General features: G+C 40.4%; 1 protein-coding gene across 5 annotated transcripts in view; it reads left to right on the forward strand.

Annotated features, from left to right (window-relative positions):
• Window positions 1-24,080, forward strand: part of CLCN3 (Cl-/H+ antiporter 3) — a 94,350-nt gene that overhangs the window by 2,493 nt on the left and 67,777 nt on the right. For 4 of the 5 annotated variants that reach the window (XM_008273874.5, XM_008273897.5, XM_008273885.5 and 1 more), the window contains exon 2: window positions 12,412-12,587. In XM_008273874.5, coding sequence (XP_008272096.1) covers window positions 12,428-12,587 — 160 coding nt within the window. In that variant the 5' untranslated portion in view covers window positions 12,412-12,427. Of the gene's footprint in view, window positions 1-12,411; window positions 12,588-24,080 lie in introns of those variants that run through there. The other variant, NM_001082029.1, reaches the window with a different exon arrangement.

Raw genomic sequence — 24,080 nt, forward strand, 5'->3', positions numbered from 1 at the left:
GATTCATTTATTTTTAAATTATAAGAATAATGTAATGTTATAGAAGCATTGGAAATAGTGTTTTTAAAAGAACAATTCTAATCTACTCTAATACTCTTGTTTTTGTATGTACAGTTACAACTGTATCTAAACATGGTAGCTGTAATTCATTTTGAGTTTTTTTTTTAAAGATTTATTTATTTGAAAGTCAGAATTAGGGAGAGGGGGAGAGGGAGAAGTCCCCCACTACTGAATTCTAAAAAAATCAATTACACATTAGGATCACTGTCTTCTAACAGAAAAGTAGGAAAAATTGTAACCATTCTCTTATTTGCTAAAATAAACATTAAAAATTCAAAAGGGCAAGATCAGAAGGAGTAGAACTGTTTGTTAATTATGCCCACAGGATTATTGAAACAGAAGCGATCTATTCTGATACAAATTGTCAACACATGCAAGATCCTATAGGGCAGGCATTTGGCCTAGTGGTTAAGACAGCATTTGCACACCTGTATCCAGTATCAGAGTGCCTGGGTTCACGTCCCAGCTCTGCTCCTGGTCTAGCTTTTTACCACTGTAGACCCTGGAAGCCAGCAGGTGATGGCTCAAGTATTTGGGTCCCTGCCACGCACGTGGGAGACCTGGATAAAGGTCATAGCTCCTGGCTTCAACCTGGTCCAGCCTTGGCTGTTGTGGGTGTTTGGGGAGTTAACCAGTAGATGGGTGACTCACTCTCTCTCCCCTCTCTCTCCCCTCTCTCCTCTCTCTCCCCTCTCTCCTCTCTCTCCCCTCTCTCTCCCTTGCTCTGCCTTTCAAAAATCATTTTTTAAAAATGAATAAGCTTTTTAAAATCAGTTTAAGATGAGATCTGTGCAACAAATATATGTTATGTTGATTTTACTTTGATGACTTGTTTTAAATTGGACCTTGCCCAGTGCTGATGTAATCAGTGGGCCACACTTAATTCCCATGGCATAATGGTGACCTTTATAATATGTCTTTTCAGATGTTTTTAAAATTTTTCCCAACCAACCCTGTACTGTGTTAAGAATTACATTTCTTCAAGTACATATACATGCTTTTTAAAAACTGTGCTGTTTTACTACATATTGTCCTGTCTCATCAGTTTGATACATCTCAAATGAATTGAAATAGACTATTAAAAAAGTGTGTACTGTACATCTGATTTCCTTTTTCCAGTGATTCTGAAATAAAGGTGTACTCGTTTTGTACAGTTAATTAGTATTAATTAGTAAATAGCCCTAGTTTTACCCGAACCACATTGTAATTACTTGGTTAGAAAGAAAGAAGAGATTTCTCCTTCCTGTATGAAATCAGATGGAAAAAAAGAAAATGATGCCTATTTCAAATGGGGATCCACTGGGTCCAGCTGCCTGCTGGATAGATATTTCTATGCAGATATCCTGAGATCATCACATGCAACATGTCTGCTGATTTTCTTTCTGCATTTTTCAAGTAACATTTTTAATTGACTAATTTCTGTAGACAACAGGTCTTTTCATTGTATGTAGAGGAAGTAACACATACATTAGATTCATTGATACTTGTATTTCCTAGTGCTTTATAAATTCAGATTTACTGATCTTTGTTCTTTGTGACCCCTGAATATATGTTGTTTTGTTTTTTCTGTGGCTTTAGATACTTTATTGTTTCTTCTTGAAACAGTTCCAAAACTTTCTAAGCAATATCTGCTTTTAGTTTCCTCTTGCTGGAGTATTCCTTACATAAATTCCATTTTATCTCCTCATCACCCAGCTTTGCCTTCATCATTCTTTTGCTTAACCGTCCCCACCACCCTATAATCTGTCAAATTCTTTCAAGGTTGGGCTCTCATTTCTTTTTTTTTTTTTTTTATGATTTTTTTTTTATTTGAAAAAGTTACAGAGAGAGGTAGAGAGAGAGAGAGAGAGATTGGTCTCCCATCCACTGGTTGACTCCCCAAATGGCCGCGGCGGCTGGAGCTGAGCTGATCCGAAGTCAGGAGCCAGGAGCTTCTTCCCAGTCTCCCACATGGGTGTAGACGCCCAAGGACTTGGGCCATCCTCTGCTGCTTTCCCAGGTGCATTAGCAGGGACCTGAACTGGCACCCCTGTGGGATGCTGGCACTTCAGGCCAGTGCTTTAACCTGCTGCACAACAGAGCTGGCCCCTCTCATTTCTTTTTCTAGCTTTCTTGTATTCCGTCCCAACAGGAATATCATAGCCTTGTGCATTAGGGCAGGATTCCCAAAATGTATCTAAGAATACTAGTGCTGCAGACTATTAACAGGTGCTGTGAGTTGAGGGGTAATTCCCTGGTGAAATAAATCTGAGAAGCTTTCCATAAATTTTCTTTATGAAGTTAATGGTTTTTGAGGTTTTATCAAGAGCCATTTTTAGTGCTGTTAGCCATCACAATTCTAGACAGGAGTATGATGTATTACCCAAACTTATTAACCGTGAAGCCTTTTACAGATCTAGTATTCTGTGCACATATTTACTGACCTACAAATATTTTTGTTGCTTTCTCAGCTCCATAGCTTGACTCATACCATTAATTTTGCTGCACCCCAGCTCTTCTCCCATTTCTGCCCTATAAAAACCTAATTTAGCTATTTTGGTCCAGTTTAGGAATAATTCTTTGAAAAAAAATGCTTCTTATCAATCACAGTGAGATGTGATCTTTTCTCTAAGTTCATTGCAGTCCCTTTGTTTTTGTGACATCTGTCATATACTTTTTATTACAGGGATATGTACTAATTTATAGGAAAATGTAGCCTCTTGCTTGACAACAGTGTATCATGTAATATATACTGAAGTTTATTGAAAGCTGTAAGACCTATGCAAATATGAATATGACATCAATACAAAAACTTTTATATTTAGCACATTTTTGGAACATTGATAGCTATTAGAAAAACATTAGTAAGTGAAGAAGTGATTATGTTGAAATTCACTGTGACATTTTATTCTGTGACCAACCAGCACTTAGCACAAACATTTCTTACAGTATTTATATGAGAATGTTTCTTGCATGCCAGTGACTAGATCAGTCTGGGTTTTACTTCCCAGCCATCATTGTTTATGTGTATTTTGTTCTATCTTTCTAGTTGTAGACATTGAAAATTCTCATTTCCTTTTTTTTTTTTTTAAAGATTTATTTATTTGAAAGAGTTACACAGAGAGGAGAGGGAGAGAGAGAGGGAGGGAGGGGGGAGACAGAGAGAGAAAGGGGGTAGAGAGAGAGGCCTTCCATCTGCTGGTTCACTCCTTGATTGGCCACAATGGCCGCAGCTGCGCTGACCTGAAGCCAGGAGCCAAGAGCTTCCTCTGGGTCTTCCACGCAGGTTAAGGGGCCCAAGGACATGGGCCATCTTCTGCTTGGCCATAGCAGAGAGCTGGATAGGAAGTGGAGCAGCTGGGACTCCAACCAGCGCTTGTATGGATGCTGGCACTGCAGGTGGCAGCTTTACCCACCATGCCACAGCGCCGGTCCCCTCATTTCCTTTTACACTCAGATTATATTTGCTTTTTCCAGTTGACTAACATACCTTTGGGACTTAGCCATGATCTACCAAGCTTCCATTGTGGGAGATTGAAAACGTTGTCCAAGGCTATAAAAAATTAATATGCCTCCCTTAAGGCTGGGTATCACTTAGCCAACTGTTTGCTAAGTAATCCTGTTTCTTCATCCTCCCATCCCAGTTCTGGTGGTGTGCTTAGTGTTTGTAGTTTGGTGCTAGGTCAGTATACTGAAGGGAACCACACCTGTTAATGTACTCTGATCTTGCATAGAAACTAAAGCCTGATGTAAAATCCTGAAGTTGGAAAGAGCACTCTGATTTTGAGTCCTGTGAGTTTTGTAGGAGACTGAATTTTTTTTTTTTTTAAACGAGGATATCCAGGGCTTTATTTTGTAATGCAGAGGCCACATCGTGGCCCCAACCCCTCTTCCCACCCTGCACTTCTTAAATGTTTATCACTCTAGGAGACCCAGCAATCCCCTTCATGATCTTTTGAAGATCATTGAACTGGAAAATTACACCCTTATTTCTTTTAAACAGATCAGTAGCATTACTTACAGAATTCATTTTACATAGATAGCAAAAGTTATACTAAAATTTTCACTAAACTAACTTTATATTTTCCTTGCTTCAGTTTCATTGCTAAACATCATCACAATGCCTTCTGGTTCTCATTTTCTTGGTGCTCACAATGTCCTTATCTTAGGAGACTGAAATTTGTTTCTGCAAACTCTCCTCAATCAGTCAAGTCAGAAACTTAGTGACATTAAATTTCTTCTCACCATTCCTCACCTTTTATTAATTACCAAATCCTCTGAAAATTTTCTTAGAACTCTCTCTGCTTCTCCATATTGCTGTATCTTACTTCAGTTGTGCCTTCACTATCTCATGTTCAGAATTGTTCAGTGGTTTGCTCTCACCTGATTCCTCCCACTGTCTTTATTCTTCTCTGGCCCTTCTAATCTGTTTTCCCTTCTGCTGTCAGTGTTGGCTTGCTAAAATTCCTATCTGTTCATGTGGTTTTTCTTTTTAAAGCCCTTCACGGAGTGGCCAGCACTGTGGCAAGTGGGTTAAAGCCCTGGCCTGCAGTGCCGGCATCTCATTTGGGCGCCAGTTCAAGTCCTGGCTGCTACACTTTTTTTTTTTTTTTTTTTTGACAGGCAGAGTCAGAGAGAGAGAGAGACAGAGAGAAAGGTCCTCCCTCCATTGGTTTGCCCCCAAATGGCTGCTATGGCTGGCATGCTGTGGCTGGTGTGCTGCGCTGATCTGAAGCCAGGAGCCAGGTGCTTCCTCCTGGTCTCCCATGTGGGTGCAGGGCCCAAGCACTTGGGCCATACTCCACTGCCTTCCCAGGCCACAACAGGGAGCTGGACTGGAAAAGGAGCAACCGGGACAGAACCAGCGCCCCAACCGGGACCAGAACCCTGGGTGCCGGCGCCGCAGGCGGAGGACTAGCCAAGTGAGCCGTGGCGCCGGCCCTCCCTCACTTCTGATATAGCTGCCTGCTAATGTACCTGGGAAAGCAGTGGAGGATGGCCCAAGTCCTTGGGCCCCTGAACCCATGTGGGAGACCCTGAAGAAGCTCCTGGCTCCTGGCTTTGGATTGGCTCAGCTGTGGCCATTGCAGCTATTTGGGGAGTCAATCAGCGAATGGAAGACTTTACTCTCTGTGTGTGCCTCTGCCTCTGCCTTTCTGTAACTCTGCCTTTCAAATAAATAAATTAATCTTAAAAAATAAGCCCTTCATGGTTTCTCCATGTGTGTAGATGAGTGTATATATATATATATATGTATATACATATGAGATCTTAGCGTGACATTCGAGGCCCTACCTCCATGATCCGGTTTATCTCCACCTCCCTAGCTATTCTCTAGTCCTTTACCTCTTACATAAGCCGCACAAGCAGGTTTTGTTACTATGCTTTGTGTTGTCATGCATTCTTTTTTCTGTTTCCCTATATTGACATTTCACCTTGTGCTTGACCTAGTTGACTCATCCTGATCTTTCAATATGCTGCTTAAACTTTCTCTTGTTCAGTGTTTTTCTTTTTTTGAAGATTTATTTGTTTATTTGAAAGGCAGGATTACAGAGAGGCTGAGGCAGAGAGAAAAAGAGAGGTCTTCCATCCACTGGTTCACTCCTCAGATGGCCACAACATCTCGAGGTGGGCCAATCCGAAGCCAGGAGCCAGAAGCCTCCCCCAGGGTCTCTTACATGGGTGCAAAGATTCAAGGACTTGGGCCATCCTCCACTGCTTTCCCAGGCCATAGCAGAGAGCTGGATTGGAAGTGGAGCAGCTGGGACTAAACTGGCACCCATATGGGATGCCGGCACTAAAGGTGGTGGCCCCCCATGCAGTGTTTTTTATAGGATCTTTACCACCAGCGTGCTTACTTCTCAGTGATACTGAACCCCTTGTATATGACTCTCCTGTGATGCTTAACATACCACACTGTACAGTAATTTGTCTCTCACCTTCAGTGATGTTTTAGTCCATTTCCTGCTGCAATAACAGAATACCTATGATGGGTAATTAATGAAGAAAGAAACTTGACTCAAGATTCTAGAGACTGGGAATTCCAAGAATACGGCACCAGCATCATATGAGGGCCTCATGCTGCATGATTGTGTGGGAGAGAGGGAAAGAAAATCGAGGAACTCCTTTTTACTAGGAATCCACTCTCACTATAATTAACCTCTTCCCACAGTAGCAGCATAATTCATTCATAAAGGCAGAGCCCATATGACTTAATCACCTCTTAAGGGTTCTGTTAATGTGATCATAATAATAATTCCAAACATGAGTTTTGGAGGAAGCATTCAAACCATTGTACCTGCTGTGGGAACAGGAAACATTATACTAGTACCTGACTTTTTGTCTGGTACATGTTGAGTGCTCAGTAAATTGATGTTGAATACGTTAATGACTGACTCTCATTACTAGCTTTGATGTTAGATAGATAGAGATCTTGTAAACACAGGAAAAGTAGGAGGACAAGCAGCTTTGGGCAGATATTTATTTGTAGTGTTCTTGTTGAATTTGAATCCTCATGCGACATATAGGGAGAGATGTACAATTCATCTGTTATTTACTTATAAATTTAATTGAACCAGTGAGAGTTTTTTTGTTTGCTTGTTATGTACAAGATTATTCTAAAATGTATGTAGAAAGGCAAAGAAACTAGAATGGCTAAAATTTTTTTAAAGATTTTTATTTACTTATTTGAAAGAGAGAAAGAGAAATCTTCCACCTGTTGGTTCACTCCCCAAATGACTGCAACAACCAGGGCAGGGCCAGGCTAAAGGCAGGAACCAAGAGCTTCTTCTGGATCTCCCACATGGGTACAGAGGCTCAAGAACTTGGGCCATCTTCCCCTTCTTTCTCAGGCACATTAGCAGGGAGCGGGATCAGAAGTATAGCAGCCGGGACTTGAACCGGTGCCCATATGGGGATGCTGGCGCTGCAGGCCATGGCTTTTACCTGGTATGCCACAATGCCAGCTCCAGCTAAAGCAGTTTTGAACAGAAGACTAAGATGTGAGAAATCAGTCTACCCTATTTGAAGACTTATTATATGTCTACGGTCATGAAGACTGTATGGATATAGTTTTAGAACTGTAAATTAGTGGAACAGAACATAGAACTGTCAAATAAATGTATACAAAAATATCCAACCAGTGTTTGACAAAGGCTCAAGAACAGTTCAATAGAAGGAGAAATAGGTTTTTCAATAAATGGTGCTGTTAAGCAGGAATAATAATATCCCTAAGCTCTAAGGTTGTGATTACATTAATACAAATATAAAGTGAATGTATTTGTAAAGTGCTTAGGTTATTGCCCAGTGGAGGGTGAACTCTGTTTAAGAATTTGTTGGTGGCTGGCGCCGTGGCTCACTAGGCTAATCCTCCACCTTGCGGCGCCGGCACACCAGGTTCTAGTCCTGGTCGGGCGCTAGATTCTGTCCCGGTTGTCCCTCTTCCAGGCCAGCTCTCTGCTGTGGCCAGGGAGTGCAGTGGAGGATGGCCCAAGTGCTTGGGCCCTGCACCCCATGGGAGACCAGGAGAAGCACCTGGCTCCTGCCTTTGGATCAGCGCGGTGCGCCGGCCTCAGCGCACCAGCCACGGCGGCCATTGGAGGGTGAACCAATGGCAAAAGGAAGACCTTTCTCTCTGTCTCTCTCTCTCACTGTCCACTCTGCCTGTCAAAAAAAAAAAAAAAAAAAAAATTTGTTGGTGCCTAGATTCAGTCCCTGGCTCTGGCTCTTGAACTCATCCTCCTGTTAATGCAGACCCTGGGAGGCAGCAATGTTGGCTCCAGTAGTTAGGGTCCTGCCACCCGTGTGGGAAGCCCGACTGAATTGTAGGATCCTGGCTTCAGTGCCACCTCCAACCACTTGTGAACAGTTGAGGTGTGAACTAGCATGTGAGAACTTCTGCTCTCTAATAAATACATTAATTAAAAAAAAGAATTTGTTAAGTAAACAGCCATAACTCTGAAGAATGAGTAGAAGAGTCAGTAGATAAAGACAGGGCACTTGCCAGTAGTGGAAGCAGCAGTGGCCCTGGGGCAGGAGGCAAGAGGTAGTAATAGGACTGAGAGACTGAAAGATCAATGAGTCTTGGAAACTCGAAAAGTCCACACTGCAACATGAAGCTGAGGAACCACGCAGGGGCCAGGCTGCATAGGACTCTGTCTGCCTAATTACAGTGAGAAGGATTAAAAGATTTTAATCCATGGAGTGGGAAGAGATTGCTGGTCAGACTTGGTCTTTGAAAATAACCATGCTAGCTGCAGTCTGAAGATCAGAGGGGGACAAGCTGATTGTACATAGATCATTTAGGAGTTGGTTGAAGTAAACCAGGCTTTATCTCTGAAGATTTTTATAGGTTATTGTAAATTTTCCCAGCTCTGCAAGAATATATTTTCAAGTTACTGTGCATATATTATAGTATTTTGAAATAATTTTAAGGTTTTTTTTTACAATTTAAAACAAAAGGTGACTGTATTATTATTTTTCTCTGTTGTTAAATATGCAAAATTCCAGCTGCTTTGTTGTTTTAAATAAATAGTCTTTTATAGACAAGCCTGGGAATTCAGTTTAGAAACTAAAAAGAGTTAGCACTATATTGAGATTTTCTTCTGTTATGTGTCTTTTATGCTGCCAGTGAAATTTGAATATTTTATAGTAGTGCTGCTCAATAAAAATATTTGTGCTGCATGTATAATTTAAAAAATTTTAATAACCACATTAAAATGGTAAAAAGAAATTGGCAAGGGTCTTTTTAATAATGTGTTTTATTTAACCTCAGGTATCTAAAACATTAGTTCAATATATAGTCAATAAAAAACTATCAATGAAATATTTGACTTTTTTCATGTTAAGTCTTAGAAATGTAGTAGGTATTTTATACTTTGTATTTCAAATTGGGTTAGCCATGTTTCAAGGGCTCCAGAGCCATCTATGGCTAATGGCTGTTCTATCAGCTAGTTAGCTCTGTAGGTCTCTGGGTTAATGAGAGTTTTAGTTTTTTGATTTTTTTTTTTTTAAGATTTTAAAGATTTATTTATTTATTTGAAAGAGATATAGAGAGGCAGAGGCAGAGAGAGAAGTCTTCCATCCGCTTGTTCACTCCCCAAGTGGCTGCAACAGCTGGAGCTAGGCCCAGCTGAAGCCAGGAGCCAGGAGCTTTTTCTGGGTCTCCCACATGGGTGCAGGAGCCCAAGCACTTGGGCCACCTTCCACTGCTTTTCCAGGCCATAGCATAGAGCTGGATTGTAAGTGGAGCAGCCAATACTCAAACCGGTGCCCATATAGGATGCCGACATTGCAGGCCGGGGCTTTAACCTACGCGCCACAGCGCTAGCCCCACTTTGCTTTTTTAAGTTATCAGATTTATATAAATAATAACTGACAAAGGCATTAGTTTAATTTATTTGGAGTAGAATTGGATGCTGTTATAAAGAAAGGTTTGGTCTCTATATGTCTCAGAGATGTCATGAAATTGTTTTTTAACAGTTTGAGAGTTATTGGTATGTGTTATTATTTATTGGTATGTGACGGACTCTGGGTTGAAATGAAGGGAGATACATTGGGGTTTTCTGATTGACATCCCAGGTGAAAAGAAAGGTTTATTTTATATTGATTTCCCAGTGCTGTGTAAAACCCTATAGCTAATGGGCACTGAAGTAGTTATCACCTGTAGGAAGCCTTTCTACTCTGTTATCATGCAAAGAAGTGAAGGATAGGATGTAGGTGTTCTTTGCAAAATCTTAGCAAACATGCTGTGATACTTTAAAATACAAGTCATTCTTGAACTATACAATATATAAAAACATTAGTGTTTTTTAAGGAACTCTTTGATTATTTACTCAACAGTTAACAATGTTTTAGTTGCCACTATAGAAGCACAAATTTCTTAGCTTGGGATGAGTCTTTTGTGCAGCAGTTAAGATGCTACATGTGATACCCTCATCCCATGTCAGGAGTACCTGGGTTTGAGTCCCAGCTCTGCTTCTGATCCCAGCTTCCTGTTCATGTGCACCCTGGGAGGCAACAGATGATGGCTCAAGTACCTGGTCTCCCATGAGGGTGACAAAGGCTCAGGCGCTTGGGCCATCTTCTGCTGCTTTTCCAGGCACATTACCAGGGAGCTGGATTGAAAGTGGAGCAGCCGAGACTTGAAACAGTACCCATATGGGATTCCAGCGTTTCAGTCAGAGGCTTAACCCACTACACCACAATGCTAGTCCCTAAGTGTTTTTTTTTATGATTTATGTGTTAATTATTGATTATTTCCTCTACTTTAACACTGTTGCAGGGAGGTATATATATTTTTAATTGAATACCTTTTTCTTTCACGTTTGAGAGGTAGAGAGAGCAGGCAAATGAGAGAAAGGGAGTGAAAGCTCCCGTGGTTTGGTTAACTTCCATAAGGACTGAGGCTGGTTGTGGGGAGCAATCCGGACTAGACTAAGTTACTCGAATTAGGACTTATTCTATGCATCTGCTCTCCCACAATATGGCGCTGGGAGAGAAGTAAACAGCTTCTGCACAGCTGCCTCCAGTTCAACCAATAAACTGTAGGACTTGCTACTGATTGGAGGAGAGCAGCGTACTCGGCGTGTGGGCAGCCGAGTTGGGATTGGCGGAGGAGGACTATAAAGGAGGAGAGAGACGGCATGCACCAGGAACATCTATGGGGAACATCTAAGGGAACCCGTGCAGCCCCCGAGAAAGCCGGCCGGTGTGCCGCTCCCCTGCGGAAGTGGGGAATGTGGCCAGGGGGAACTGCCCTTCCACGGAGGTGGAAGGGATAGTAGCCAACCCGGGAAGAACCAGCAGCAAACCCGGGGAGGGCCGAGCAGACGAAAGAACAGCGCAGGGTCCTGTGTCGTTCCTCCACGAAGAGGGGGAGCGACAGCTGGTCTAGACCTGGCAGAAGCTAGGAGCCAGGAACTCAATTCAGGTCTCCCACATGGGTGCTTCCCAGAATTTGCATTTACAAGAAATTAGAATTAGGAGTCAGAACTGGAAGTTTAACACAGGCACTTCAGTGTGGGTGGTAGGTGCCGTAATTAACATGTTAGTGCTAAGTGAAACACCCATTCCACATTTCTTTCTGTTATCTCATTGACTGAATAAACAGTTTTGACATTTGCTGTCCATATACTGTTACAGTTAGTATGCCAGGTGCTGAGAATAGAAGGGTGCTCTTAAGCAGTTCTCAGAACTTTGTCTTCTTCAGAGTGGTCTTTAAGTTAGGAAACTTCTATACTGACTCAGTTAAAAAGATAACTATTATCAATACTACCTAAAGTTTTTAAAAAACTGTAAAGGCTTTGTAAATACTTTTTTGTTTCTGAAGTTCTATTAGGTTATTTTTCCATGTGCAGAGGAAAATGTACTGAGGATAAGAGATTTTCTTGAAATGAATATTCAGTACCATAAATCACTATTAGAATTCAGCATTAGAATTGGAGTGTGCTTGCTTTCATTATGTGTGTATGTATTTACTATGGCATGCCTAGTAAGTCCTGTTTTACAAGGCTTACTGGTTTGACTGCTTTTGTGACTATATCTTTGAAGTCCTACACATGTACTTTTCCAGTGTATTGCTAGTGTCACCACACTTTTGCTAAATTCTTTGATGTTGAGCAAGTAAGTAGGTGTATTTTAATAATCTACTTAAGAGTAAAATTGTTTTTGGAACATGGAGAATAAAAACAATGAAACATGCTTATTTGTTTTTGAAAAACCAAAAATTGTTACCTATTATCATTGTTCTCATGGCTAATGTTTGACTGTGGGCCCTGAGGTTATAAATTTTAGAATGATGAGAGGAGAATTAAATGAGTATTTTAAATTTATAGTTAATTTTTTTTCAAATTACACAGTACTTACACCTGGTAAAATATTTAAAAGGCGCAGTCTCCATTTCAGACCTGGTACTTTAGCCATCTTGTTCCTTTCTCTCTGGGCAACTTTCTTAAAAATCCCTCCCAAGATAGCCTATACAGATTTAAGCAACTGGGCACTGTATCTCTCCTCCCCTCAACCCACTACCACCTTTCCTGGGAGTAAAAACCACTTATATTATTGTATGTTATGAATGCTTCTGTGTATTATGCACTTTTTTTTAAACTTAACAATTCCCTCTGGAGATTGTTTTATATCACTACCTCAAGAATGCTTTCTCTTGTACTGTTGTATAGTGAGAATAAAATTATTAAATCTCCCCAAAATACTTAACAATGGAAGTAGCTGTAATTATATAGTTACAGTGAATGAACTTAATATTTCTTTTAATACAAAGATCAGAACTTTCCTTTTGTCATGCTAAGCTAGATGAGTTTTATTATATGTTGGGAAAATGTTAAAGCCACTTTTTGCCTCCTTTTTTTGTTTCAGATAATCAGACAGCTAAATGGAGTCTGAGCAGCTGTTCCATAGAGGCTACTATAGAAACAGCTACAACAGTATAACGAGTGCAAGTAGTGACGAGGAACTTTTAGATGGAGCAGGTGTTATTATGGACTTTCAAACTTCTGAAGATGACAATTTGTTAGATGGTGATACAGCTGTTGGTAAGTTCCATGTTACAGCTCAATATTCATAGTCATGAATTTTTCCTAAACTGTATATTATTTTATTGAGGGCAGTTTTTTGCCTTTTTTTTTAACTGAGATGAATCATATGACAAATTTGACCATTTTTAAATGTGACATTCAGTGGCATTTAGCAGATGTACGAGTTTTGTTTTTTAAGTTTGTCTTTTATTAACCCATAGTCCAATTACATTAATATAAATATCACTATATTTTATTTTAGATCTTCCATTTTTATATTTGTTGCATCTGTTCTTTTCTCTCTCTCTCATTTATTTATTTATTTTTGACAGGCAGATTTAGACAGAGAGACAGAGAGAGAGTTATAGACAGTGAGAGAGAGACAGAGAGAAAGGTCTGTCTTCCGTTGGTTCACTCCCCTAATGGCTGCTATGGCCGGTGTTGCTCCGATCCAAAGCCAGGAGCTGGGTGCTTCCTCCCGGCCTCCCATGCGGGTGCAGGGACCCAAGCACTTAGGCCATCCTCTGCTGCGCTCTTGGGCCACAGCAGAGAGCTGGACTGGAAGAGGAGCAACCGGGACTAGTACCCGGTGCCCCAACCAGGACTAGAACCCGGGGTGCCGGTGCTGCAGGCAGAGGATTAGCCTAGTGAGCCATGGCACCAGCCTCTCTCTTTATTACTATTCCCTTATACAGTAGTTATACATATACCTGTTTTGTTTAGTGAGTACTCTTGAGATTCTGGTAGGTACCCTTGATTAATTCTATAAATTTAAACTTTCACCACTTATGGAAAAATGTGAGGATGTCTTTTTGTCCCATTCCTGCTTTCTGTACTTCCATTGTTCTTGATTTTAATTCTTTGTGTATTTGGAACTGCACAAGGTATTACTTTTTTTTCTTCAAAGATTTATTTACTTGAAAGGCAGAATTACAGGGAAAGAGGTGGAGAGAGAGATCTTCTATCCTTTGGTTCACTCCCCAAATGGCCATAGCAGCCATAACTGGGCCATTCTGAAGCCAGGAGCTTCATTCTGATCCCCCAAATGGGTGGCAGGGACCCAAACACTTGGGCCATCTTCCACTGCTTTCCCAAGCCCCTTAGCAGGGAACTGGATTGGAGATAAAGCAGTGGGAATACAAACTGGTGCCGCTTTGGGATGCCGTTGGTGTAGGCAGCGGCTTAACCTGTTGCACCACAACACCAGCCCCTCTTTTTTGGTATGGTCAATGACTACTCAGATTTATCCACATCTTTTTCCATTGATCTTCATTGTGTACTGTATAGAAGCATTGTCATATTTATATCTGGGAGAGTTAAATTTTTGCCTATGGAACTCCCGTTACTCTTCCTTCCTTCCTTCCTTCCTTTCCTTCCTTTCTTTCCTTTCTTTCCTTTCTTTCCTTTTTCCTTTCTTAAGATTTTTATTTATTTATTTGAGAGAGAGAGTTACAGACAGTGACAGGGAGAGACAGAGACAAAGGTCTTCCTTCTGTTGGTTCACCCCCCAAATGGCCACAGCAGACAGAGCTGTGCTGATCCGAAGCCAGGAGCTTCTTCCTGGTCTCCCACATGGGTGCAGGAGCCCAAGCACTTGAGCCATGCTCTACTGCTTTCCCAGGCCACAGCAGAGAGCTAGATTGGAAGAGGAGCAACCAGGACTAGAACCAGCGCCTATATGGGATGCTGGCACCCCAGGCAGAGGATTAACCTACTGCGCCACAGGCCAGCCCCTTCCATTAGTATTTCTTCAGTGATCATTTGCTAGCAATATATTCAGTGAGTTTTTGTAAGTGTATTTTTTTTCAACTTTTATTTAATAAATATAAATTTCCAAAGTACAACTTTTGGATTATTTTGGACTAGTGAGATGGCATTGGTACATGCCACCTTGATGGGATTGAATTGGAATCCCCTGGCACATTTCTAGCTCTACCGTTAGGGGCAAGTCCGAGTGAGCATATGCCGAACTGTACATCTCCTCCCTCTCTTATTCCCACTCTTATGTTTAACAGGGATCACCTTTCAGTTAAATTTAAACACCTAAGAATAATTGTGTGTTAATTACAGAGTTCAACCAATGGTATTCAGTAGAACAAAAAAATACTAAAAGGAATTAAAATAGTAAGTTGTTCTTCAACAGTCAGGACAAGGGCTGATCAAGTTATTGTTTCTCATAGTGTTCATTTCACTTCAACAGGTTTCCTTTTAGGTGCTCAGTTGTCACCGATCAGGGAGAACATATGATATTTGTCCCTTTGGAACTGGCTTATTTCACTCAGCATGGTGTTTTCCAGATTCCTCCATTTTGTTGCAAATAACCGGTTTTCATTGATTTCTTTACTGCTGTATAGTATTCTATAGAGTACATACCCCATAATTTCTTTATCCAGTCTATTGTTGATAGGCATTTAGATTGATTCTATGTCTCAGCTATTGCGAATTGAGCCACAATAAACATTGAGTAAGTCTTTGTTTTAACTTTATTTTTGGAGGACATTTTTACAGTTATGTTTCATATTTATAGTTATCTTCTTTGAACACTTTTAAGACGTGACTCTAATGTCATTTGCATTCTGTTATTTCTCTTGAGAAGTCAGCTGTTTTATTATTGCTTCTTGAAGGGTAATGTGTCTTTAATGTTTTCCCCCTCTGTCTGGATTTAAGAGGCTTTTGTTTTCTTTGTCCTTAGTTTACAGAATCTTAACCAGGATGTTCCTAAGTGTGATTTTCTTTGTATTAATCCTATGTGGGGTTATTAGAGTTTCCTAAGTGTGTGATTTAATTTTGTGTGTGTGTGTCACTGGACAGTTTTAACTAGTGTAGCCTCAAATGTTGCTTCTGCCATTCTTTCTTCTTTCTCCATTTGATATTCCAGTTGCACGTGTTAAATCTTTTCACTGTGACTTTTATGTTCTTTTCTGTATTATTCATCCTTTATCTTTTCATGTGACTTTCAGCTCATTGGAGTATATAGCAAGGAGCATAATAGCTAGATCCTATGGTGAGAATATGTTTAGTTTTTTCAGAAACTGTCAAACCATCTTACAGAGTAACTGTAGTGTTTTGTATTCCCACTAGCAGTGAATGAGAATTCTTGTTGCTTCACATCCTTTTCAACGTTGTGTTGTCAGTGTTTTGGATTTTATTATTCCAACAGGTGTGTAGTATATCTAATTGTCATTTTCTATTGAGTTTTAGATTTCAGTTATCTTCCAGCTATAAAATTTCTTTTTTATTACTTTTTATAGATTTCTGTACTTTGAAAGAAAATCCCCATATTAATATACTTTTAAAAAACGTTATTTAAAAGGTTTATTTATTTATTTGAGAGGCAGAGTAATAGAGAGAGGGAGAGACCGCAAGAGAAGTTTTCCATCTGCTGGTTCACTGCCCAAATGGCCACAGTGGCTGAAGCTGGGCCAGTTGGAAACCAGGAGCCTGGAGCTTCTTCCATGTCTCCTACTTGGGTCCCATTGGGCCATCTCCCACTGCTTTCTCAGGCACCTTAGCAGGGAGCTGCATGGAAAGTGATGCACCCGAGATTTAAACTGGTACCTATATTGGATGCTGGTGCTACAGGCAAAGGCTTAACCTACTATACCACAGTGCTGGCCCCTTAATATACTTAAAGATTTATTTGCTTATTTGAAAGAATGACAGAGAGGTAGAAGGCAAACAGAGATCTTCCATTTGTTGGTTCTCTCTCCAAATGCTCAGGACTGAACCAGGCCTGAGCTAGTAACCAGAAACTCCATCCGTATCTCCTAGGTGGGTGGCAGTGACCTAAATATTTGGTATATCATCCACTACCTTTCCATGGTTTATTAGCAGGAAGCTGGATCAGAAGCAGAGGTATTGGGAGTCCAGTATTGAACATGAGCATCAACACCAGCAGCTTAACCAGCTGTGCCATAGTGCCCATTTCTAGTCAGTTTTTTTTAAGTTCGCATTAGCAGGGAGCTAGATTGGAAGTGGAGCAGCCAGGACTTGAACCAGCATCCATGTGGGATTCTAGCATTGCAGGTGGCAGCTTAACCCGCTACACTACAATGTTGTTCCCTGAGTTTTACTTTTTGATTTATGTGCTAGTTATTGGTTATTCCTTCTAGATTAAATACTGTTACAGAGAGGAATTTTTTTTTTATGATTTATTTATTTATTTGAAAGAAAGAGTTACAGGGTAGGGAGAATCTTCCATCATCTGTGGTTCACTCCCCAGATGGCTGTGATGGTTAGAGCTGGGTCGATCTGAGCCAGGACCAGAAATTTCATCCAGGTCTCCCATCTGGGTGTAGAGGTCCAAGCATGTGGGGAGCAACTCGGACTAGACTAAGTTACTGGAATTAAGACTTATTCTATGCATCTGCTCTCCCACAATATGGCGCTGAGAAGGGAGAAACAGCTTCTACACAGCTGCCTCCAGTTCAACCAATAAACTGTAGGACCTACTCCTGATTGGAGGAGAGCAGCGTACTCGGCGTGTGGGTAGCAGAGTTGGGATTGGTGGAAGAGGACTATAAAGGAGGAGAGAGACAACATGCACCAGGAACATCTAAGAGGAACATCTATCTGAAGGAACACCTGTGCAGCCCCCGAGAGAGCCGGCCGGCGGTGTGCCGCTCCCCCTCGGAAGTGGGGAAAGTGGTCAGGGGGAACCGCCCTTCCACGGAGGTGGAAGGGACGGTAGCCAACCCGGGAAGAACCAGCAGCAAACCCAGGGAGGGCCGAGCAGACGAAAGAACAGCGCAGGGTCCTGTGTCGTTCCTCCACGAAGACGGGGAGCGACATAATGGTGCCGTGACTCGGATATGAAGCCTAGGCAGGGTTTAGTGTCGTTCCTCCATGAAGAGGGGGAGCGACACAAGCATTTGGGCTATTTTCCACTGCTTTCCTAGGCACATTAGCAGGAAGCTGGATCTGAAGTAGAGCAGCTGCACCCATATGGGATGCTCGCTTTGCAGGCAGCAGCTTAACTTGCTGGGCCCCCTCCTTAGCCTCTTGAAACTGCCAGAAGCTCCCCAATCTTCACTGGGCCTCCCAATTATAAACTCTATGTATGAAATTGAAAATAACTAGTTCAAGACAAAATGGGTGGTCTATCTCTGTCTTTTTGCTTCTCAAATAAGATAAATATAATAAAATAATGTTGTCAGCTGAAATAACAGCCTCTCCTTTTCCAATCCGGTCCTAGAACCTGTAAATATGTGGTAAAAGGGTCTTTGTGGATGTGATTAAATTAAACATCTTTAGATTCGGGATTTGTTGTGGATTAACTGGGTGATCCTAGTGTCATCCCAAGGATCCTTAGAAGAGGGAGGGTGATAGGATCTGAGTCAGCAGTAGCAGACCCAGTGATGCATGCATAGGTTGAAATGATGTGAGAAACATGCCTTGAGATACAAAGCTGTAGTCTCTAGGAACTGGAAAAGGCAAGGAAATAGGTTGTTCTCTGAAGCTTCCAGAAGGAATTCAGCCCTGCTGACACCTTGATCTAAGACTTCTGATCTCCAGAAACATAAGAAAATAATTTGGGTTGTTTTAAGCCACAAAGTTGGAGGCAGTTTGTTATCCTGCAATAGAAAACTTATACCGATATCTTAGTATTACTGAAAATGTCTTTAACCTCACAGAGGCCCTGAAAAGCTCTTAAGATGCTAAAATTTTTAGGACTACAGATCAGACTGAATCACACTTTGAGAAGCTGCAAATGCATACTGGGTATCTGAATAAGGTGACTTTTTATAAGGTGTTATAAACTACAAGAGCGGAAGATTTATATAAAAGTCTATATCTCAGTTCTCTTAAAATGTGAGACACACAGGAAAAATTGGAGAGATATATGCCAAAATAATTTACTTTTTTAAACTTTTTTTAAAGATTGATTTATTTATTTGAAAGAGTTACACACAGAGAAAGAGGGGAAGAGCCAGAGAGAGAGAGAGAGAGAGGTCTTCCATCCACTGGTTCACTCCCCAGTTGGTCACAATGGCTGGAGCTGTGCGGATCTGAAGCCAGTAGCCAGGAGCTGCTCCAGGTCTCCCACATGGGTGCAGGGGCCCAAGAACTTGGGCCATCTTCTACTGCTTTCCTAGGTCATATCAGAGCAGCTGGGACTCGAACTGATGCCCACACAGGATGCCAGCACTGCCAGCAGCAGCTTTACCCACTATGCCACAGTGCCAGCCCCCACCAAAATGATTTCTTTCTCATGGTGATAGAGTTGAGATGCTTTTTATTTTTCTTCATAGTTCTTAGTGTTTTCCAAATTGTCGACAATTTGGCTGCAGAATTAGAATACTGAACCTGAAACTTCAACTTCCAGGTTGTTATAAAGTATATCTGTCAATGTAGGAAGATAGAATATACTTCATTAACAGCTTTTTAAGTTCATTTATAACTTTAAAATATTTATATACTAAGTATTTGTACTAACTCTCTCGGCCTTGTGCTCATAATTGTTAGATTTGGGCTAGGACCTGGCTGCCCTTTTTCTAGGTCTTTGTTGTACATGTTTCTTTGACTGTAATTGCAATTAATGCTTGTACTTTGCTTCTCATGTTGGCCCTCAGTCTCTTTAGAAAGCCTTATCCTGCTTCTCAAGGTGGAGCTGAGAGCCTCCTATATAATAAAGTGGGTGCTTCTACTGTGTTTGCTTTCTTGTTCTTATTTATCTTACCTGTCTATAGCCTACCTTTTGCCTAGATTAAACTAGATATTTTTTCCAGTTAAGTTTTAGTAATTCCTTTTAGATTATAATTGATTTTTCTATGCTCATAATGTATTTTAAGGTGATCATTATGTTTTGACTGTGTAGTCTAATTCAAGATGAACAATCTTCTTTTCCTTATTTCTAGACTCTTTAGGGAAGTAATGTAGCATATCCTAGGCGGCCATGTGTACTGTTTGTTTACCCTCCTTTCTTACAGTGATTAATATATTGGCAGGCACACAGTAGGAGCTCAGTAAAAGTTTTCCATTTTATAAAATATTCATCCAGTTAACATTTTAGCTAGGCCTAGTTGATAGCTTTTAGGAGCCTTCTCCTTTTTTTTTTTTTTTATTGAATCAAAATGTGTATATAGAGAAAAGTTTTGATTTAGCTGAACACTTATAAAGTTGGTAGAATATTTACTGGAGTAGCCTGAGCTCTGTCACCTCTATATTATAATTGTATAGAAAAGGAGCACACCAAAATGGTAGTGGAATCTAGTGGGAAAAGGGATGCGCTAGAAAGTCAGGAGGGGCCAGCACTCTGGCTCAGCAGGTTGAAGCTGTGCCTGCAGTGCTGACATTCATATGGATGCTGGTTCGAATACTGGCTGCTCCACTTCTGATCCAGCTCCCTGGATCAGTCCTTGGACCCCTGTACCCATGAGGGAGACCCAGAGAAGGCTCCTGGCCTTTGGCCTGGCCCAGCCCTGGTCATTGCAACCATTTGGAGAGTGAACCACCTGATGGAAGATCTGTCTCTCTGTTTCTCCTTCTCTCTCTTCGTAACTCTGCTACTCAAATAAATAATTTTTTTTTTTTTAAATCTTAAGCTCAGGAGAAAAACCACAGAAGATAATGGCTATCATAATAACTAACCTACTATTGTCTTCACTTCTGTTTCTCAGTTTTCTTATCCGAAAAAATATGATAGAAGAAATAGTGATGTAATACAAGAGAATCCTTTGTGACAGTTTTCAGTAGGTACAGATTTAACTTACATATACTTACCTCAGCCATCAAACAGATGACATCATGACATTCAGAAAGATTATCATGGATTCATAACAATGCATATGATTAACTTCAGAACTTAGTAATGACTTGAACATTGGGCAGGGGAAATACATGATGACTCTGAAGTATTTTGTAATACCAGAGGTAAGGAAGTGCTCAAGAAACAAAAGGATGGTGGTTTGTCAAAGGAACAGGGAGCTAATCTGAAAGAGTTCTTAATGGCCAAAGCTGGAATCATTAGAGCAAGAAAATAAAAGGATGTAGAATAGATTATAATCCAAAGTGTAAAATGAACCCCTAACAGATAAATAAATTATTGGAAAAAGAAATGAAACAAAAAAGGCAAATCTGTCTTTTAGTAATTTTTATATTTTTTTCATTTTTATTTTTATATTTTAGAAGGAGAGGCAGAGAGAGGGAGGGAAGGTTGGAGGGAGGGAGGAAAGGGTCTTTTCTATCTGCTGGTTCACTCCCCAATTGGCCACAATGACTGGACCTACACTGATCCAAAGCCAGGAGCCAGAAGCTGCTTCTGGGTCTCCCACAAGGGTGCAGGGGCCCAAGCACTTGGACCATCTTCTACTGCTTTCCCAGGCCATAGCAAAGAGAGCTAGATCAGAAGTGGAGCAGCTGGGACTCGAACTGGCACCCATATGGGATGCCAGCCCAGCAGGCAGCAGCTTCACCCACTATGCCATAGTGCCAGCCCCAGTAATTTTTATAGATACGCTATCCTCATGTAGAAGCTTAGTTCTTACCTCCTTCCTCAAAGGATAGATTTAAGAACTCATTTCCAAAGAATCAAATAGGAAAAAAGGTAAATAAAGTAACTTTATAATGAAGAAACCTGGCAAACACTGTGTTAGCCAAATGATGAACAATAATATCACCAATGATGTAAGATAGATATCATGTATGCCTGATATGTGACATGAGGAACATGCCATCTTTCTGATATTCTTTCCAAAGACTTATAACCAGGTCTAATCACAAGCAAAACAGTAAATAAACCTAGACTTGTTACAGGAAGCCTGACAAGTCAGGGTCATATAAAGAAGAAAAGACCAAAAAGCTGTCAAAGACAAAAGGAGTTTAGGGAGAAATAACTCAATGCAATGTTTATCCTGGATTAAAACGTGGAATAGAAAGAAGGCATTAATTGAAAAGCTGAAACCTAAATAAGCCTGGAGTTTACTGAATAGTAAGGTACTTGTGTCAGTTTCTTGGTTTTGAAAAATGTACTGTGGAAACATAAGATGTTAACAACTGAGGAAACTGAGAACTCTGTACTATATTTACAAATTCTTGTATAGTTAAAACTATTACAAAATGGATTTTGTTTTTAATGAGTCAGAAGATGTTTTAAATAATTAAAGCAAAATTTGCTTATTGTAGAAGGTATGAGTTATAGAACATATAAGGCTGAAAAAATGAAAATCCTGTTACCCAGGGATAACTGACTATAGTGGTATTTTGCTTCTAGGCTTAATTCTGTGCATATTCCATTCAACAAATAATTATTAGGCTAATTTATGGATCAGATACCATAGTAGGTGCTTGGAATAGAGCGGAGAACAAGAATGATGTCTGTCTTTTTCTTAAGGAGCTTGCACTCTAGCAAGAGAGTACTATTGTAATAAATAATCGCACAAAAAACAATTAAAGTTGTGATGTAAGAGTATGATGTGAGAACATGAGTGGGGACAAGATATGTCATTTTAAATGAGAATGGGGCAGGTACAGTTGTTATGACACATCTTGGGTGGCTCACATTCCATACACAGTGCCTGGATATAAATCCTGGCTTTGCTCTGATTCCAGCTTCCTACTAATGCACACTCTGGGAGGCCTCAGGTGATGGCCACAGTACTTGAGTCCCTGTCACCTACCTGAGAGTCCTAGATTGAGCTCTTGGCTTCAGCCTGGTCCAGCTCCAGCTGTTGTGGGCATTTGGGGGGATATACCAATGGATGAAGATTTTCTATTTTTCTGCCTTTCAAAAAGTGAAAAGAAATAAAACTTTAAAAAGTAAAATAAGAACTGAAGAATGAGTACAATCATGGTAGGTGAAGGAAGGAAGCAGTGGAATGGAGGTGCTGGGAGCTTGATTACAGGGCACAGTTGCACTGAGGGAACAGCCTGTGAGAAAGCCCTGGGGGTAGGAGGGGGCTGGAAGCTCTAGGGGAAAGGTGGTTGGTGTAAAGAATCAGGGCTAATAAGGGAGAGACCAATACTAAAGAGGGTTAAACAAGGTAAATCATGTTGTTAAGGTTCTGACACTCTTTTCTAAGTATGATGGGAAACCACTGAGAATTTTAAAGCAAAGGGTAATATGATGTTTGTAATTTTAAAAGATTATTCAGTTGTTTTATGGACAAATGAATCTGGTAGGTGATGAGAGAATGGAGGTAAGTGTAGTAATTCATATGAGAGATGTTGGGATACAGTGTTTTGAAAATTGATGGTGGAATTGTTGCTAAAGATTAAAAGTCTAAATACTGGTAAGACAGTTGCAGTTGGTTTCTTGATATAAATAAGAATAACGAAGCTCTTTGGTATCAACTTTAGACATAAAACATTAGTAAAATCTTACAATATTTTTAAAGTAAATATTGTGTCCTTGATGTGGATTTATAAACAAGTATCTGATAGTATAAAGTTAGGATATAGTGTAGAAATCCAAGGAAGTTATTCTGAGTTAGAATAGTTTGACTTTGCTACAGTGTTTCAAAGGTTATGTTTGTGCATGTTCTCTCCAGTAGATGACAAGGTGATTTTAACTTTATTGTTTTATCTGGCATCTACCAAGTAACATTGGTATTGTTCTAATGAGTATAATGAGTGAAACTTGGCAACATGTCAAATTCTAAAGTCAAATTTGGCAACATAAACTCTTAATCCTTTTAAAAAGCATGAAATAGTTACATTGTGAATCTTTAGTAACAGATTTGTTTAGAAATTCTTAAAATGAAGTTGACAACACACTTCCACTAACATTTAATGTTTTTCTGTTGGTAAAAGGTCAAAACTTTTTCAAATGGTCTACTCAGAATTATTTTTAGAAATAAATAAGTACTTCTAAGGTTCGTCGGATACTAATTCTAAGCAGAGTCTTGGTCTTAATACATTTGACACCCTTCACATTTAGTTGCCAACTATCTTGTAAACATTTTCTGCACCTGTGTCTCCAGACTGTCAGAGCAAGCTGCTTATCTGCCTTAATATGAACATATGTGAAGTAAGGGACTACCCAATCCATATGTTTATTTAACATTAAGGTAAACCAGTTAGGGAAAACTAACAAATACTAACATTATGAAGTACTGTAATTCAAAATGTTACTAAGGAACTATGAAAAAAGAACTGGTTGTTAATAAGCTGGTGCCCTTGTAAATAAGCCTAGGATACCAAATTTTTAAAAATGTTCAAAGAAAGTTAACTATGACTAATTTAAAAACGTGTCCTCTTTATCAGTCTCGTCCAGATGTTGTAAGAATTAACTTTTCTTCTTTGCATGTAGAATATTACCTATGAACTGTCCTTGGGAGACTTGAAAAAGTAATAAAGTGTTTCCTATTGAGGTTCTGAGCAAGAGTTTCAGTTGGAAGGCCGGCGCCGCGGCTCACTAGGCTAATCCTCCGCCTAGCGGCGCCGGCACACCGGGTTCTAGTCCCGGTCAGGGCGCCGGATTCTATCCCGGTCGCCCCTCTTCCAGGCCAGCCCTCTGCTGTGGCCAGGGAGTGCAGTGGAGGATGGCCCAGGTGCTTGGGCCCTGCACCCCAT

Source organism: Oryctolagus cuniculus, chromosome 2 (assembly GCF_051225735.1).
Source record: "Oryctolagus cuniculus isolate XC-2025 breed Fujian yellow rabbit chromosome 2, ASM5122573v1, whole genome shotgun sequence".
In the NCBI taxonomy this organism is placed as follows: domain Eukaryota; kingdom Metazoa; phylum Chordata; class Mammalia; order Lagomorpha; family Leporidae; genus Oryctolagus; species Oryctolagus cuniculus.